Below are 16,667 nucleotides of genomic sequence, written 5' to 3'. Positions count from 1 at the left end.
GTTAAAGTTAAGGTTGCTATAGAAGCTGTTGTGGACATTGTGATGTGGGTGCGTTCGTATGTACGTGCGTGCATGTGCGTGTTACAGGCTATAAAGTGTTTGGTAGAGCTAATTAAGGCTGCCAGGGTCTATATGTCTCCCTGGGTACTGCCGGAACGTACCCTGGTAACTATCTGATATAGTTAGGGTTAGGGTTAGGGTTAGGGTTGGGGAGTAGATGTAGGCGACTCCCTAGACTCGTTAGTGGAGTAGGCGAGGTACGGTCCGGCATATTAGATACGTTCCGGCAGTACCCAGGGAGACATAGACCATGGCAGCCTTAATTAGCTCTACCAAACACTTTATAGCCTGTAACACGCACATGCACGCACGTACATACGAACGCACCCACATCACAATGTCCACAACAGCTTCTATAGCAACCCTAACTTTAACAAACTCTTCATGGTTATTAAAACGCTCATACACACGTACGTACGAAAGCATAAACATTACGACGTACACAGCAGTATCTATAGCATTGCTAGCTCCACCAAACACTAAACATCACGACGCACACAGCAGCATTTATAGCATTCCTAGCTACACCAAACACTTCACTATCTGTAATGCCGCTATAGTTAAGTTTGAAACACTGTCACAGAGATATGCCAACACATATTTGAAGCAATCTGTAGTTTCTGGCCATCAAATTAGTAGTTTGAGGGTCACGTAGTGACCTGAGTTTGCTAGGGGGTCTGGCATGCCCCCGCAAAATTTTTTGAATCTGAGATGCAATTTCCTGGATTCTGAGGGTCAAAAATGACAACAAATTAAAAAAAAATTACAATAATCGACAAAAAAAATAATTTCCCGATCACAGTGAAATTCGTAGTTTGATACAAACTGGTCGTAGTGGTGCAAAAGGAATAGAAATTCGTATAAAATACGGATAAATCGTATTGGTTGGCATCTCTGCAGTGTCAGAACCATCGACTCATGCACACACACAAGCTGAGAGAGTCACCTTCAGTGCCTTGGCGATGACAAACTCCTGCGTGTCGCTGAGGCCCTGCTGCAGCAGCGGCTTGAGCATCGCGCATCCCTGCCAGCCGACGTACGCGGCGACGCCGACGACCGCGTCGAAGAACACGCCGCGCAGCTGCCAGTCACGCTTGTCGTTGAGGAACGTGATCATGTGCGACAGCAGAACGTCGTTCGCCTTCTGGCGCCCGAAGAACACGCACAGCCGCACGATGCCGCCCTCGAGCAGCGTCTGCTTGACGATGTTGTCGGCGTCGCTGAGCAGGGTCACGACCCGCTGCTGGATGACCTCGTGCAGCGCCTGCAGTTCAAGGTCGTAGCTCGCCTGCTGCTCGGCCTCTGCCGTGCCCAGCTGACTGATCTCTAGGAACCTGATGAAGACGACGGGAGACGACGTTATGGGAATAGTAAGAGATGATGTTAGACATGAGAACGGTGACGGATGACGTTAGACATATGAGAACGGTGACGGATAATGTTAGACATATAAGAATAGTGAGAGATGACTTTAGACATATAAGAACAGTAACACAAACACAATATTTCTACAGGTCGGCAACCACCAGGGGGCGCTGGCAACATATCCTACATTCGAGCGTGGTTACTGATCGATGGACACCAGGGGGCGCTGGTACCTGAGCGCAGTCTCGGCGAGTAGCGCGATGTTCTCGGCGTAGGCGATGCGCACAGAGACGACGTCATCCTGAGCAATCGCCGAGAGGCTGGGCAGAATGTACTCCGGGAAGATGTTGGCGTCGTTACGCGGCACCGACGTTACCATGGCGAGGCAGCGGGCCAGCGTGCGCACAGACTCTGCCCGCACGCGCGCGAACGTGTCGCTGGTGATGGAGAGACTGTGTTATACGCGTGCACGCATTGCTGGTGAAGACACACGTGTTCTCTCGCATGAACTTCAGCAAGGCATATATGTAACATGTATACTATCAAGAGCGTATTACATAAGCATACTTAATACGCTCTGGATACTATACATTATACTATGTTATTACATCTGATTTCGTGGCAATTCAAACATCAGGAACTGCGCTACGCACGCAGGCACGTACGCACGCACACACGAATATGGAAAGCCATCCCTTCAAAAATCATTTTTCAAACATTTCAAATTACACAATTTTAAATCAATTAAAACATTTCTAAACATTAATTAATAAAAATACAAATTACTTTATATTGTTCAAGAAATTTAAATTGCAAAATTTAAATCAATTCACAGATAACAAATCAATTTTATAACTTGCCAAATTAATTCACAACTTTCTACAATTATCTGCCAGCGTCCCGTTAAATAATCGGGATCCTCCCATTACCTATCTAGTATCCATCGAGCTTGAACGCATCCGGGCACTTTTTAGACATTAATTGATTTTGTGAGTTTGGTTCTGTAGCTTGGACTGCCGTTTCAGAAAAGTGATAGTGAATTAGATTGCAAGCCCTCATGAATTCATTTTGTAAGTTTCCTGAACTTAGTTTTGCACACGGGACCTGGAAACAATACAAGAGTGGGCGGCAAACTTGCTAAACCCGCTAGTAGTAAGTTTATTTCAGAGCGTCCTTTGAATAGATTGGAAGTTGCATAAATTGATTGTTAATTAGCCTCTTTGATTGTAAACATTTTATAGGCGGCGCCTATATTGCTTTGAAGCTTTATGTTAAATTTAGTAATTTAAGCTAAACATTTTTGTCTGTTGTTACCCTAATAATTCTCAAGAATAACCAACAGCTTCAGATCGCATTTCTGGTGATTAATCTTTAAAAGTAATAAATTAATTTTCAAACTTAGTGAAACTGATTCGTTGATTCTGCCAAATTAATTAAAAACTTATTAATTTCAATTGTCCAGGGTGATGCAAGCAAGTTTTGAACATTTGTGAGTTTATAGCTAACAGCTTATACAATTAAGAATTGCAGTTAGTAAATATTGGCTTTTTGTTGTTTTGAAAATAAATTGGTACATTTAGAAAATGGAATTTTTACAATATGATGTGAAGGAATTTGCTTATAATCATGGCAATTATTCTGCGAAAGTTGTGAATTAATTTCGCAAGTCTAAATAAATTGTTGTATATTCTGTGAATTGATTTTTAAATTTTGAATTTAAAATTTTTCGAACATATAAAGTAATTTGTATTTTTTATTAATTAATTGAAATGCTTTAAATTGCATTTAAAATTGTGTATTTGAAATGTGTTGAAAATGATTTGAAAGGCGGATGGCTTTCCATACCACGACGACAACACCACACACGACACACACACACACACCACACACACACACCCGCACGCACGCACGCACGCACGCACGCACGCACGCACGCACGCACATCACACACACGTGTTGTAGGTCCTCGTTTCTTTTTTCTCGGCCTCGGCCTTGGCCTCGGAGTGCAATGACTCGCGACTCGAATTCGGACTCAAGCTCTACGGACTCGAGGGACTCGGGTCGAGGCTGGCTCGAGACCACTACATAGTACATAACTGTACATATTGTTAAACACGCAGTTTACAAACATTTTAAAAACTAAAACTCCTACCTAAATTTATGCGACTAGCTGTTTATTTACATTGATTTTTGCCTGTGTAGTGTGTGAAGCTAGAGGCTCGCGTAGCGGTTGCGCAAACACATGGCTTATCGGGTGGATGTGCCAACACTGTATTAGCTTTTGTACTGTCACAGGCTTAGTTTCCTCTTTATTAAATCTGTTTCTTTGCGGCACTGTCTCTTGTCTATATTATTTATATTAATTATAGTATATAATATACTATTTATATTACAAATGTATTACAAAAATTTTGTAAGTGTCAACATTTGTACGTACTTCACCATAAACCACACCACGCGTTTACAATATCAGAAATGTAGTATATGCGCGCGCTATCACTAGCACACTCCCTGCCGGCTAGCAGGTTTACAATCACATGTACTACTTCCGGGCATATAGGTTCTCAACATGCTTTTTTTAACAATGATACACCACTGTGCGCTGATACCGTGTTTATTCAGTTTAAACTGTTTTACACATTACATTGCGCTCAGCGAATCATGGAGGCAGGAGACACCCCCAGTTTTGAAGAAACAACATACATAGCAGTGAGCGGCCTAATGTCGGGTCTGTGCCCCACATTTTTTTTTTTATCAAAACTGGACTCTGACTCGGACTCGCGGTGGTGTGGACACTGCGACTCGGACTCGGACTCGGTGGCGCAGACTCGGACTCGGACTCGGCGGGTGCAGACTCGGACTCGGACTTCAGACTCGAACTCGAACTCGTACTGCGGAGGTGCGGACTCGACTACAACACTGACACACACACACACACGCCACACACGCACACACGCACAACGCACACACACACACACACACACAGACACAGACACAGACACAGACACAGACAGACACACACACACACACACACACACACAACACATTACACACACACACAAAACACACACACACACACCACACGCACGACTGCAACACACAACCGCACGCACGCACACAGTAATGTTCCACTATGCAGTGTGCGCATTACAAGGAGTATGGCTAACCTGGTGGAAGTGCAGCATGTGGTGGGCACGAGTCTATCGAGGATGATGTCAGAGCTAACGTGTGGCACGATACTCAGCATCAGCTCCAGCAGGCATTCAGCTGTGAGAGCACACAGTACCGCAGGCTGCGCAGCATGAGTTTATCAATGGCAACGATGATCACCAGGCCTCCTTGCAAACACAGACGAGCAGTTATAGCACTGTGTAACATTACCAGTGTCCCTGCTTAAACACAGAATAGGCAGATATAGCACTGTGTAACATTACCATGCTCTCTCTGGTAAACACAGACTAGCAGATTTAGCACTGTGTACATTACCATGCTCTCTCTGTAAACACAGACTAGCAGATATAGCACCTGTGAGTAGCCATACCATGCCCTCTCTCTGTAAACACAGACTATAGCAGATATAGGCACTGTGTAGCCATACCATGCTCTCTCTGTAAACACAGACTAGCAGATATAGCCGCTGTGTAACATTACAATGCTCTCTCTGCACACACAGATAGCAGTTATAGCACTGTGTAACACTTACAATGCCTCTCTCTGTAAACACAGATTAGCAGTTATAGCACTGTGTAACCATTACCATTGCTCTCTCTGTAAACACAGATTAGCAGTTATAGCACTGTGTAGCATTACCATTGCCTCTCCCTGCAAACACAGACGAACAGTTATAGCACTGTGTAGCCATACCATGCCTCTCGTCTGTAAACACAGACTAGCAGATATATCACTGTGTAACATTTACAATGCTCTTTCTGTAAACACAATTAGCAGTTTATAGCACTGTGTCGCATCACCATGCTCTCTCTTGTAAAACACAGACTAGCAAATATAGCACCATGCTCTCTCTTTCTCTCTCTTTCTCTCTCTCATCTCTTCTCTCTCTCTCTCTCTCTGCAAATAATTGGTCTCATATCATATCAATGTGAACAGTGAGAATGGAAGCGTAGAAAATATGGGTCACACGAGTAAGACACGTTCCTGACATTGCCTCATAATGACAAGACCTGGTAATTCTGCCATCAAACATTAGTGTGAAAGATTTTCCATTGTTACCACCTGTGTCCACAGACAGTGGTAACGGTAATTATAGTGGCTTTCAATGCGAAACTCTATGTAATCTTGTACAGGTGTCCTGGTTGCAAACACAGATTGCTCTTATAGGCACCATACTCTGAGAACCACCACCAAGCAGCATTGCTAACATATCCTTTAGTTATCAAACACACACTGTCACGAGGCTGCAATACACCCGTACTGCATGTGTCTGTGAATGCAGATGGTAAATGAAAATGTATCACACTCCTGACTCATATTAAAGTTACAATTAAAGCATTAGAGCTCCTTCTGACATAAAAAAACCGTCATATTTATCAACTTAAACAGAGCTAGCAAACTAACCTGTCACTCTCTGTGTCGCTGTCACAGAGGGTTTTTAGGATCTTGTTTATGTCTTTCTTTAACCTACAATCGTAAAAATAAAGCAGATGTAATTTTAATGCACACAGTTTACAATCAGTCTACAACTATTCATATTTGTCAAGAATATGAAAACTATTGTACAAACAAACAGGTGGATGCAAAGAATAAGATAAATAATCAGTAGGAGTAAACAATAATGTAAGCAGACAAGCGTGTACAAACAGTTGTATACACAGACAGGTGGATAAACAATTTGCCATCACAGGACAAGAATATTGGACTTCATTAATCACAGGTCATCATCACAACACAATAATCAGGCTCCACAGCACACCTAGAGATCTTGTCGTCGCTTGTCAGCACAGGTGCGCAGGAGAATCCCTGCAGGTAGACCTTGAGGAAGGTGTAGAAGTATTCGGGGAAGGCCTTGCCACGCTGCTCTGTGAGGTATTCCTCAGCACTGAGACGCAGCGATGGATCCTTCTGCAGCATGTGAGCAATGAGCTCCCTCACACACTCATCGTCTATCCTCTCCATCACCTAGAAGCAGCAGCAGCAGCAGTGAAACCAGAAGTTATTATGAAAGTTTAGAAGTAATATGTGTAGATATACTGACACACGCACGCACGCACGCACGCGCACACACACAATATGTGTGCGCGTGCGTGCGTGAATGTTCAACAAAACTGCATGAAACTGTTTTGGTTTCCACATCCTAGTTTGCATATAAGCTATATAGTTTACACTATAGCTACACGTGAGCGCTGGGGAAAAATGCAACTGCTCATTATAGTGTAGCAACGCTAATGGCATTCCACCACTACCATCGGCATCATCACACCAGTTCACACCTGGGTTAATCTTACATCACACCAGCTGGCTAAAAGCCCGATTTATCTGCTGGACACATAAACAGCTGTTAAAATTAGTTCCATGCTGAATAGAACACACGTAGTTATGCTTAGCTCTGTTACAAACCGGACACTACAACCGCGTCACTGCCCATTAATACTGGGCATCTTTCGGCAAGTAACAGCTTAGATACACACATTAGCCGACTGAAGTTATTTCTACACTGCCGCTAACACTCAATTACCGTAATCTATCATCCGTCCTACGTCATACCCACGTCGGTCACCTACGTGGCCGACGGGGGCGTAAAACATCTCCACTCCTTACTCGCCATTGGCCGTCCACTCCATAACTACTTAAAACTGACCATAGCCGATAATCCCAAACCCTATGCCGTCCCGGTGGCCAGCAGTGATTGGTGGGAATATATTTGGTAAGGGCATCACGACTCATTTTACAACGGAGGGTATAAAACAGCCCGCACAGGAGAAGACATGGGGCTGGCTCTCCCTCTCATCTACTAAAATTTACTGTGTGATTTGTAAGCGTTCTAGTGAGTACATAAAATACGGTGAAGCGGCAGTTGTAAACTATTACCAATTCTACCTTTTATTTTATTTTATTTCTAAGTTTATTCACGCATTTCACGGCGCATATAGCATTCATCTATAAGCGCACAGTCGCCTGGCAGCAGAAAATATCCAGTGACTGCAATAGTAAATATCGTTAATGGCTCTAAGAACTGGACGAATGAGAACATCCTCTCTAATACAAAAGTCAGTGAGCTGATCTAAGAATACCTTAGTGGGCGTGTATTCTCCACTGATGTATGATAGGAGCTGAGATAAGTCGAATGGTGGGTGGCCCTCTGTGAACAGCTCTGCCAGCACACACCTAAGTCATCAATCATAGAATTCATTGAAATCATAGATTCAATCAAGAATAGAATCTATCAAAGAAACCTCTCTTTAGCAATTAGGGTTGGTGCAATAAAACAAATAAACATGACAATGCACCCTTTTACAGTTCTGCTAGAATAAGAATCATATTGGCAACACCTTTACATGCCACGACAAAGAAGTTGTATCACCTCACCCAACCATCTCTGTTACTATGCCTCTACAACATACAATAACCAGTGCGCCCTGGCAATTGCCGTGTTAACTACGCGTGTACAATAGAGTGCAACGCTGCAAGCGCAGAGCTACGTTAAAAGCAGCAGGACACGTTACCCCGCCGAGAACACGTCCATGGCCGGCGTCAGGTCTCCACACTTCATCGTGTCCGTGTCGGGCAGCACGACGATGTTGGGGGCGCCACTGTTGCCGGCCGCCTCGCCCTCGGATGTCGACCACGTGCCGCGCACGAACCTCTCCGGAGCGATGTAGCAGGTGCGGCGCCGAGACGTGTCGAAGAAGTAGGAAAAATCCGCCGGATTGTCCTGCAGTGTGGATGGTAGAATAGATATAGACACTGATATAGGGAGAGAGGGAGAAAGGGAGAGGGGAGGAAGGGAGAGAGAAGGAAAGGGAGAGTGAGAAAGACATGGGGGTAGGAAGGTGGAGACAAGGGTAGAGGAAGAAAGGGAGGGAAGAGTTAGAGATAGGGGAGGAAGAAACAGAGAAATAAGGAGATAGTGTACAGAGAGGTGCAGGATATAGCAATAGTCTCAGCAGAGACAGGAAGATATATATATATATATATATATATATATATATATATATAGTATAGGTTAAAGTAGAAAGGATGGACTGAGAGAATGAGAGCAAATGATAAAGAGAGCAAATTGGGAGGGAGTTAGTATTTACTCAAGTAATTTGTCTTGATCTCTGGTGTTGATTAAACTTAATCTCACAAAGCATGACTAAATATAAATTTCAAGGCGTAGGAAAACAACAATAACCAAAATGTGCGCATACACACCTCAGGTAAATAGGTTGGCTTAAAGCTGGCAAAGTCAGTCAGCAATACCCAGTTCCAACTAGTGACCATCACATTCTCTGATTTGATGTCACCATGGCAAACCTAAAAATTGCAGGGAAGAATTAGTTAGCACTCACACGTACCTAACTCACACCCTAAGCTACAGCTCCTAAATGGTGCATAAACATCCCTATTTGCAGCGAGTTGGTACAATAGTTTGTCCATGTAGACATCAAAAAATTATCTAGAGTACAATCACGGCAACTAAATAAGTAAAAATACCGTGATGTAATCGTATCTTCTGCTTATGACAATGGTTGACAATGCATATTTTGCCTGCGACAATGATTAAGTGTACAGCCCATGCAAATGACACTAATTACGGATGCACTGTTTGATTTGCAATAGAATAGGGGGCTCACATTTTGCTTGTGACACTGGTTAATGGCACACAGTATCTGGAATGCTAAATACTTCTTCTCCACGGCATTGACGAAAGGCCTTGTGCTTATCCTATCATAAAGGTTCGCCTTAACATACGAGCGAATCAGAAGACCTGCCTTGTCTGTGATCTGTTAAGAAATATCGTCAAAATGATTACACTAGCAGAAATAATTAAACCAGTGTAAAAAATAGATAAAATACATGTGACTATTATATACTGACTCCAAAACGTCCCTATGACCGAGCCTAAAAAGGACTGATGCATACACTATGAACTAGAAAGTTGGAGAAAATACGCACTAAACACGGAAATGTTCCAAAACGCACGAACATGCAGCTACGGAAAATTACCTAGCTAATTACTGTCCGTAGCAAAATATAACCACATATTATGAAAAGCCAGCTCCAGAATATAGAAAAAACTACATTAGAATTAAATCACGACCAGTGTTTCAACCAAATCAGTGACTTAAAATGTGTACAATTGGTAATTTGGATAATTTCGTAAATCGGCAATTTATTAATATTGGGCATTTGATCAATTTGGTCCTTTTTGTGTCAATTTGGTGATTTTGTAGAGTTGGTAATGCTGCTTTTTATTGATGGTATAACTCACCACAGCTCTCTGGAATGGTAGGCAGTTCGTTGCACCTTGAAGTCGCTGCTTTATTTCTAAGAAGCAAAACATATACACATGTAAACTCGTGAAATACATTTACATGTTACAAATACAACTTAATTTGACATGTATGGTTTGTAGCACACATCTGTTCCTCTGAATTCTGAAAGTAACTTATATTTGTTTATTAAAAAAAAGAAGTGATTTTGCATAGCACTTATCAGACATTATATTGTCCTAACACTGTAACAAATGCTACAGCAAGCAAAAACTAATAGTTACTTTCTGCCACTCTAATGCAGCTCAAAACGGTGATGCAATAAATAATACACACATGGCACTAGTGCAAATCTCCCTTGCTACGATTGCTTTTTCTGTCGCAAATTTAGTCAAATATTTTACATGTTTAAAAATGAGCTCTACATGCTAGTTTCTTTTCATTTTAGCATTTGCTGACAACAACAACTGCTGGAGACAAAACAGTGCCCAGCGTTCACATCAACCTACCTTCAGCATTGTCTCTGTAGGTCTTCAGCGGTAGAGAAGGGTCGTGTATTGCAAATATTTTTACGACAGTAAGCCCCTCTTTACACTTTGCCCTCGCAACTTTGAAAAAGCGGGTGCTTCCCAAACTGTAAATGAGCATTTGAAGATGTTTAGATTTGACATTAGAGGTGTAACGATACGCTAGGGTTACGATACGATACATATACCTCGAAGCGTAGGTTACGATACGTATCGCGATACACAGACACAAAAAGAGATATTGTAAATTGCATGCTATGATAAATTTGTAAAATCATATGCCAATTACTAGTTTTATTAATTATTAATGTTTATTTGTACATTTATAATTATAGGGATAGAATACCCTTATAGTAAGTGCATAAATAATAAAATATAACTAGAAATTTCTATTAGCATGCATTCAGGTTTCACAAAACAGTGCATGAGTTTCGAAACCTTCATTTTGGTCTACTAGTTTGTAATTTGAAGTTCACATGAATGGTCGAATTCTTATGTTATTTTACTGTTATATGTATTACAATTCTTTCGTAACACAAAAAAATTAGTAGGTCAAAGCCATAGAAATATATAGTAAACAATCACGTACTATATATTTCTATGGCTGAAACACATCGAGACGTTCTGAGTGTGCTCTACGTGCGCAGTAACGACATGCACCAGTCAATTAATTAGCACTCTTGATTGTTTTGTGGTAACAAGTTTGGCGGCAATACAAGCGCGCCTCATAATAGTGACACGTACAGATTTCGACGACAGAGTCAGACTAGGATATTTGCGTGCTACCGAGTTTAAAAAAATAAATAAATAAATTTAAAACGAATTACAGGTGCACAGTTTAGCTTGCCTTATTCACTTTGTAACATCCGTATCATTTGTATCGCGATACGAATGCTGCGTATCGATTATCGTATCGTGGGCAGCTGTATCGCGATTTACTGATGTATCAGTGAATCGTTACACCCCTACTTAAGGGGGTAACATATAACTTTATTCTATGATATTATTTTCTATTATATGATGAGAGCATTTATAACCTAATTATATTACAATGGCTACATATATATAGCATATATTTGCACCTTTCCTGGCTGTTTACTATATTCAAAATCCACTGGATCATTGTATAAAAACACTGCTTACCTTATATCATATTCATACTCAGGGAGATCAGAAAAGTAATGATCAACACTAAGTATTTGTGCTGGTGCAATTCCAGTTAGCTGGTTGCCCATTTTCTAGTCTCTAAATACCAATGCACATCTAGAAGAAAAACATTATGAATAAAAGCATGAAAAGTATAGAACAAGTGCCGCGGCGCGACAGCGCTCATCTAACGTCTACTGCGGTGACTCTGTGGTGGAGTGGTGGGATTCTAGTAAACCCTGTTAGTCCCAAATGTGTTTACATACACGCTGAAACAGTGGAATGCACAGGGATGGTATCAGGAACCTTCTCAAAGGAATGTTCGTTGGGATCGTTATGAAAGTTTCCACGAGATGGCGCGTACGTTTAAGTGTCTTCAGATTAAAGATGGAAGCTCCCATCGTACGTAGTAGCAACAACTATTTGCAAGACAGAATAGGTAAGCACTCATCCATTTACCTACGCAAGCCTACAGGCTGCAATGGAGAGCTGCCACCTGTAACCAACTAACGCAGGCAAAAACTACACAGTACCACCACCACATGCACTGGCAGTGGCATACGTTACATGTAACATATTGACAGTACAGAATGCCATAGAAATTATACGATTTAAGGAGCATAAACCTTCTTCAACCAAATTTAGCTTTTGAAATTTCACTGTGACATTGTAGCCTCATACATCCAGGCATGTATAGATTCTACTAGCAAACCCGGCAGTCAAATTCTTTCTAACAGACAGTAAACAAATCCATGTTTAACCCTCCTCTTCGGGGTCAAAATGTTATCCGACACTTACTCTTCGCATGTCAACAGAAGGTACATTTCATGGTCCTTTCAATAAAGCCATAAAAATGCTAGGTCACCGCTGAAACAAAAAAGTTTTTCAATCGCTCCGTCAGACCATGTCCTCAGAAAATGTCTAAAATCTGCCCTATGCCCATTGACCTTTGACCTGTGACCTCCAATTTCGGCACAGTGATGGCTTTTCCTACCATGATGCTATACACCGACTATCACGAGCCTAGGTCGAGTCGTTTAGATTTGTGCCGCAATTCTGCATTTCCTCCCTATACCTTAAGTTAAGGAGGGAATGTTCCCCCTTCTTTTACACCTCTTGACCTTTGACCTTTGACTCCCAGCTTCAACATCCCAACTCGTTTTCGAATTACCCACCCACGTCCCGACTTTCGAATCCGTACGTCGAGCCGTTTAGATTTGTGCCCAACTGTTGACGGACGCACAGACGGACGGACGGATGCACGGACGGACGGACGCACGGACGATCATGCGATTCTACAAGCTGCATCCGACTTCGTCAGATAAGCTAAAAAGACAGGCAAGAATTCATCCTTGTGTAAGCAGATTAATTTAGGAAACATAGATAGATATTAATTCATGTACAGAATGCATCCAGCACAACTGGAAGAATTGTATGCAGCAGGGGCGCAGCCGGCAGCAATATGTCAGATGTTAGGAAGGCGCGCCCAGCGACACACAAACAACTAGAAGAATTCACGTGGGTTTTATCAGATCTTGCTTGTCTATACGGCGCTGGCTATGACCACTGTATGCACTCCCCCCCCCTCCCCGGACGCTAGACTGGTCCCCGGTCGCACCCCTCGGCTTATAGTTACTCGATGAGTAATCGAGGCGGGAGTGAGTACCAGTCTAACGCTTACGCACGCCCAGCGACAGATGTGCGCAGCAAGCCGCAGCTGGAAGAGGAGGCGGGGGCGAATTGACATACATCACCGCATGGCCGCGAGAGGGCAGTAGGCAACAGTGAACAGCAATGGCCAACTGTTTCTTATTTCATTTATGACTTTCTGAAAAATCTACAAATATCAACGGATTTCCAGATAATTTACTGCCGAGAGCAAGTAGTATCAGTGCGTAAATGCAGCGCGCAAATACGCAGATACATTTGAGGGCCGTAGCACAGGAACATCACGGAAAATTCTCACGCGTAGCAATAGTGAGAAACAGTCTGAAACAGGCTAGTAGTGTCGCTTAAACGCAGTTTTTTTCAGACTTCCTGTAAAGACATAATGTTTCTCGGTCGAAATGAACAAACAACATCTTCAAGAACACCCATGTCGATTTTAAAGTGGCTACCCCCACATTTACGAAAATGACATAGGTCTCAATCTGGACATCATCTCTATCCTTGAGCCGTATAATTATATATATATATTATATGAAAGTGTCAATGACACTGTAGCTCACCACAAAAAAAGGACACAAATGAGTGAGTAAGAAGAAGTCAGTTTTAATTGAGCAACCATCGACGTACATTATAGAAACCTCTGAGTATGCGCAGAAGAAACGCGGAAACTCAGAAACTCAGAAACTGAAACTCAAAAAAAGTCGATGTCGTTTCAGGTCTTCCATACTGAAAAACATCTCTTTCTTTAAATCAATCTTGTCTGTAAAGCAATTTGGCGGATCAATATGACAAGTCACTACTGATATTTCAATAGTAATTAAAACTAATACAGCCACAAGAATAAAAATATTTTAAAATAACATTATTTTAATTTTATTGATATTATTTTCGAATAATATTCCGTTTATCCCGAATCGACTAGATAGCATGCTTTACGACACACACACACACACACACACACACACACACACACACACACAACCACACACACACACACACACACTGCACACACACAACACACACACCACACACACACACACTACACACACACACCACACACACCACACGACGCGGCGCGCGCGCACACACACCATACACACACTCGCCACGCACCACGCACGACGCACGCACGACGCCGCGCAACCACCACACAGCGCACACACACACACACCACACACACACAACGACACATCACACACACACACACACATCACACACACACAGACCACGCGCGCGGGGGTGACGTGAGCGCCGGCAGCGCACACACACATTACACACACTCGCAGCGCACGCACGCCAGCGCACGCACGCACGCACGCACGCAACGCACGCCACGCACAGCACGCACAACACACCACCACCACAAGCGAGCGAGACAGAGAGAGAACGTGCCTTGTTGGTATGCGCTTGGGCAGCGTAATCAGCCGCGAAACGAAGCAAACATGGCGCCTGCGATGTGTTAACATACAAGCCAACTAGTTTCCTCCTCGTCTAACCGAGCTTATTCTACACTACCAAAGATCATATACATATTGTATATGATCTTTGACACTACATGGAATCCGGAGTACACAGTGCTATGCACAGTGCACACTACCATGTACTACTACTAATGATGTACGAGTATGTTGTTGTTGTTATAACTATTATGTCTATATATATATATATATTTATTTATTTATTTATTTATTTTTGATTAAATAATTAGATAGCTAGTAATGTAGTGGCCCCAGGGATAGTCGCTACGGGAGTACGGTGCTTCTCCCAAAATTCTGTAGCCAATTGGCCGAAAGTCAAAGTGGATGCCGCCCAAGTGCGATCACAGGTAGCTCTAGTACTATAGCCCGCTTACATTGACTGCTCGAGAGCAGCGGCCCCCCTAGATACAATAATTATAATGTAACCCAAACCCAGGATAGGGGGTTGGTTACATTATTGGTTTTGGGTTTACATCCTGGGTTTGGGTTACATTATTGTATCTAGTGCCACCCCGACTCATTGGTTGAGTTACAAAGCATGAACGATACAAAGCGTGTATACATTTTGACCATGACCTCGTGTAACAGGAGGATTAATGAATAACAACAACAACAACAATTATGAATATACGCTAGGATTAAGTCAAGTGTATTGAATATACACTGAATATACTTGAATATATTCAGTGCAGGGTCTCCCCGGATGAAATTCAAACAGGGGGGAGGGAGGGGTAGGGGGAGGGGGAAACTAGGGGGAGGGGGAGGGGGAAACTAGGGGGTCCGGGGGGCGTGTATTTTACCGTACGACTAATTTAATGCGTAAAATCCCCACCACACCATAGACGGTATTTGGGGTTTGTATATATAAGATAGCCGAGTCGGTGTACAGTTAGTTACAGGTTAACTGTGCATTGTCAGGTTAACTTGTGTACTGTCTGCAGTGCATGCGTCGTACGGTAAACAATACACTGCGTCGGTCGTCCTGGTCGAACGCAATTCTTGACCGATCCCGCCGCTGGCAAACTTTTATTGTGGTGGAATTAAAACGGGGCGGAGGTAATTCAAACGGGGCGCAACGATTCAAACAGGGGGAGTTTTCCAAACGGGGCCCCGTTTGCGCAACGTAGGGAGAACCCTGCAGTGTATTGAATATCAGTGTATATTCAAGTGTATTGAATATTACACTTGAATATACATTTATATTTACATTTACATTTTTAGCTCACAACTGACATCGTCAAATTATGCAAATTAGGTAGGGTTTGGCAATTATATAGCATATTATATAGACACAAACAGTCTGTGGTGTCACACTCGTCTGGTTCGTTTTACAAAATTTCATTGACAATATCTTTAATGCAAAATTGGTATTTCCTCCCCACCCTGCCGATAAAACGTCTATATTAGAGTAAAAGTTTTACAAAACATGACGGAACGCAGCATAACCTATTTATTTCAAACGCCATCGCTACAAAGCGGGTATAGCGCCCATCTACGGTCACAAAATTGTTTGATTCATTTTGGTTTATAAATTATTATTAGCGATATACAGATGGCAATCGTTTCTNGTGTGTGTGTGTGTGTGTGTGTGTGTGTGTGTGTGTGTGTGTGTGTGTGTGTGTGTGTGTGTGTGTGTGTGTGTGTGTGTGTGTGTGTGTGTGTGTGTGTGTGTGTGTGTGTGTGTGTGTGTGTGTGTGTGTGTGTGTGTGTGTGTGTAAGCTGCTATTTAGTTCGATTGGGATATAACCGGATATATATTCGAAAATAATATCAATAAATTAAAATAATGTTATTTTTAAATATTTTTATTTTGTGGCTGTATTAGTTTTATTACTATTGAAATATCAGTACGTGACTTGTCATATTGATCCGCACAATTGCTTTACAGAAAATGATTTAAAGAAAGGATGTTTTTCAATCGGTTTACAGAAGGGATAGAGCGCGGACACGTCGGTGACATGAACTGACGTGAACTGACGTGAACTGACGTG

The 16,667-nt window shown here is 42.4% G+C and overlaps 1 protein-coding gene across 1 annotated transcript in view; it reads right to left on the bottom strand.

Annotated features, from left to right (window-relative positions):
• The window catches only part of LOC106812343 (phosphoinositide 3-kinase regulatory subunit 4-like), a 26,156-nt gene extending 14,515 nt beyond the window's left edge, over positions 1–11,641 (bottom strand). The window contains exons 1-14 of the mRNA XM_014816192.1: positions 11,528–11,641; positions 10,367–10,491; positions 9,857–9,912; positions 9,219–9,368; positions 8,797–8,898; positions 8,106–8,314; positions 7,674–7,767; positions 6,356–6,561; positions 6,001–6,063; positions 5,656–5,734; positions 5,183–5,247; positions 4,712–4,792; positions 1,659–1,877; positions 1,007–1,394 (exon numbers count right to left, since the gene is read on the bottom strand). Of these exons, the coding sequence (XP_014671678.1) occupies positions 1,007–1,394; positions 1,659–1,877; positions 4,712–4,792; positions 5,183–5,247; positions 5,656–5,734; positions 6,001–6,063; positions 6,356–6,561; positions 7,674–7,767; positions 8,106–8,314; positions 8,797–8,898; positions 9,219–9,368; positions 9,857–9,912; positions 10,367–10,491; positions 11,528–11,619 (1,929 nt within the window). The 5' untranslated portion in view covers positions 11,620–11,641. The remainder of the gene's footprint in view (positions 1–1,006; positions 1,395–1,658; positions 1,878–4,711; positions 4,793–5,182; positions 5,248–5,655; positions 5,735–6,000; positions 6,064–6,355; positions 6,562–7,673; positions 7,768–8,105; positions 8,315–8,796; positions 8,899–9,218; positions 9,369–9,856; positions 9,913–10,366; positions 10,492–11,527) is intronic.
• Between the last annotated feature and the right edge of the window lie 5,026 nt (positions 11,642–16,667).

The sequence above is a fragment of the Priapulus caudatus genome, unplaced genomic scaffold (assembly GCF_000485595.1).
Source record: "Priapulus caudatus unplaced genomic scaffold, Priapulus_caudatus-5.0.1 Scaffold637, whole genome shotgun sequence".
In the NCBI taxonomy this organism is placed as follows: Eukaryota; Metazoa; Priapulida; class Priapulimorpha; order Priapulimorphida; family Priapulidae; genus Priapulus; species Priapulus caudatus.
This window is presented reverse-complemented; position numbering and strand designations above follow the sequence as displayed.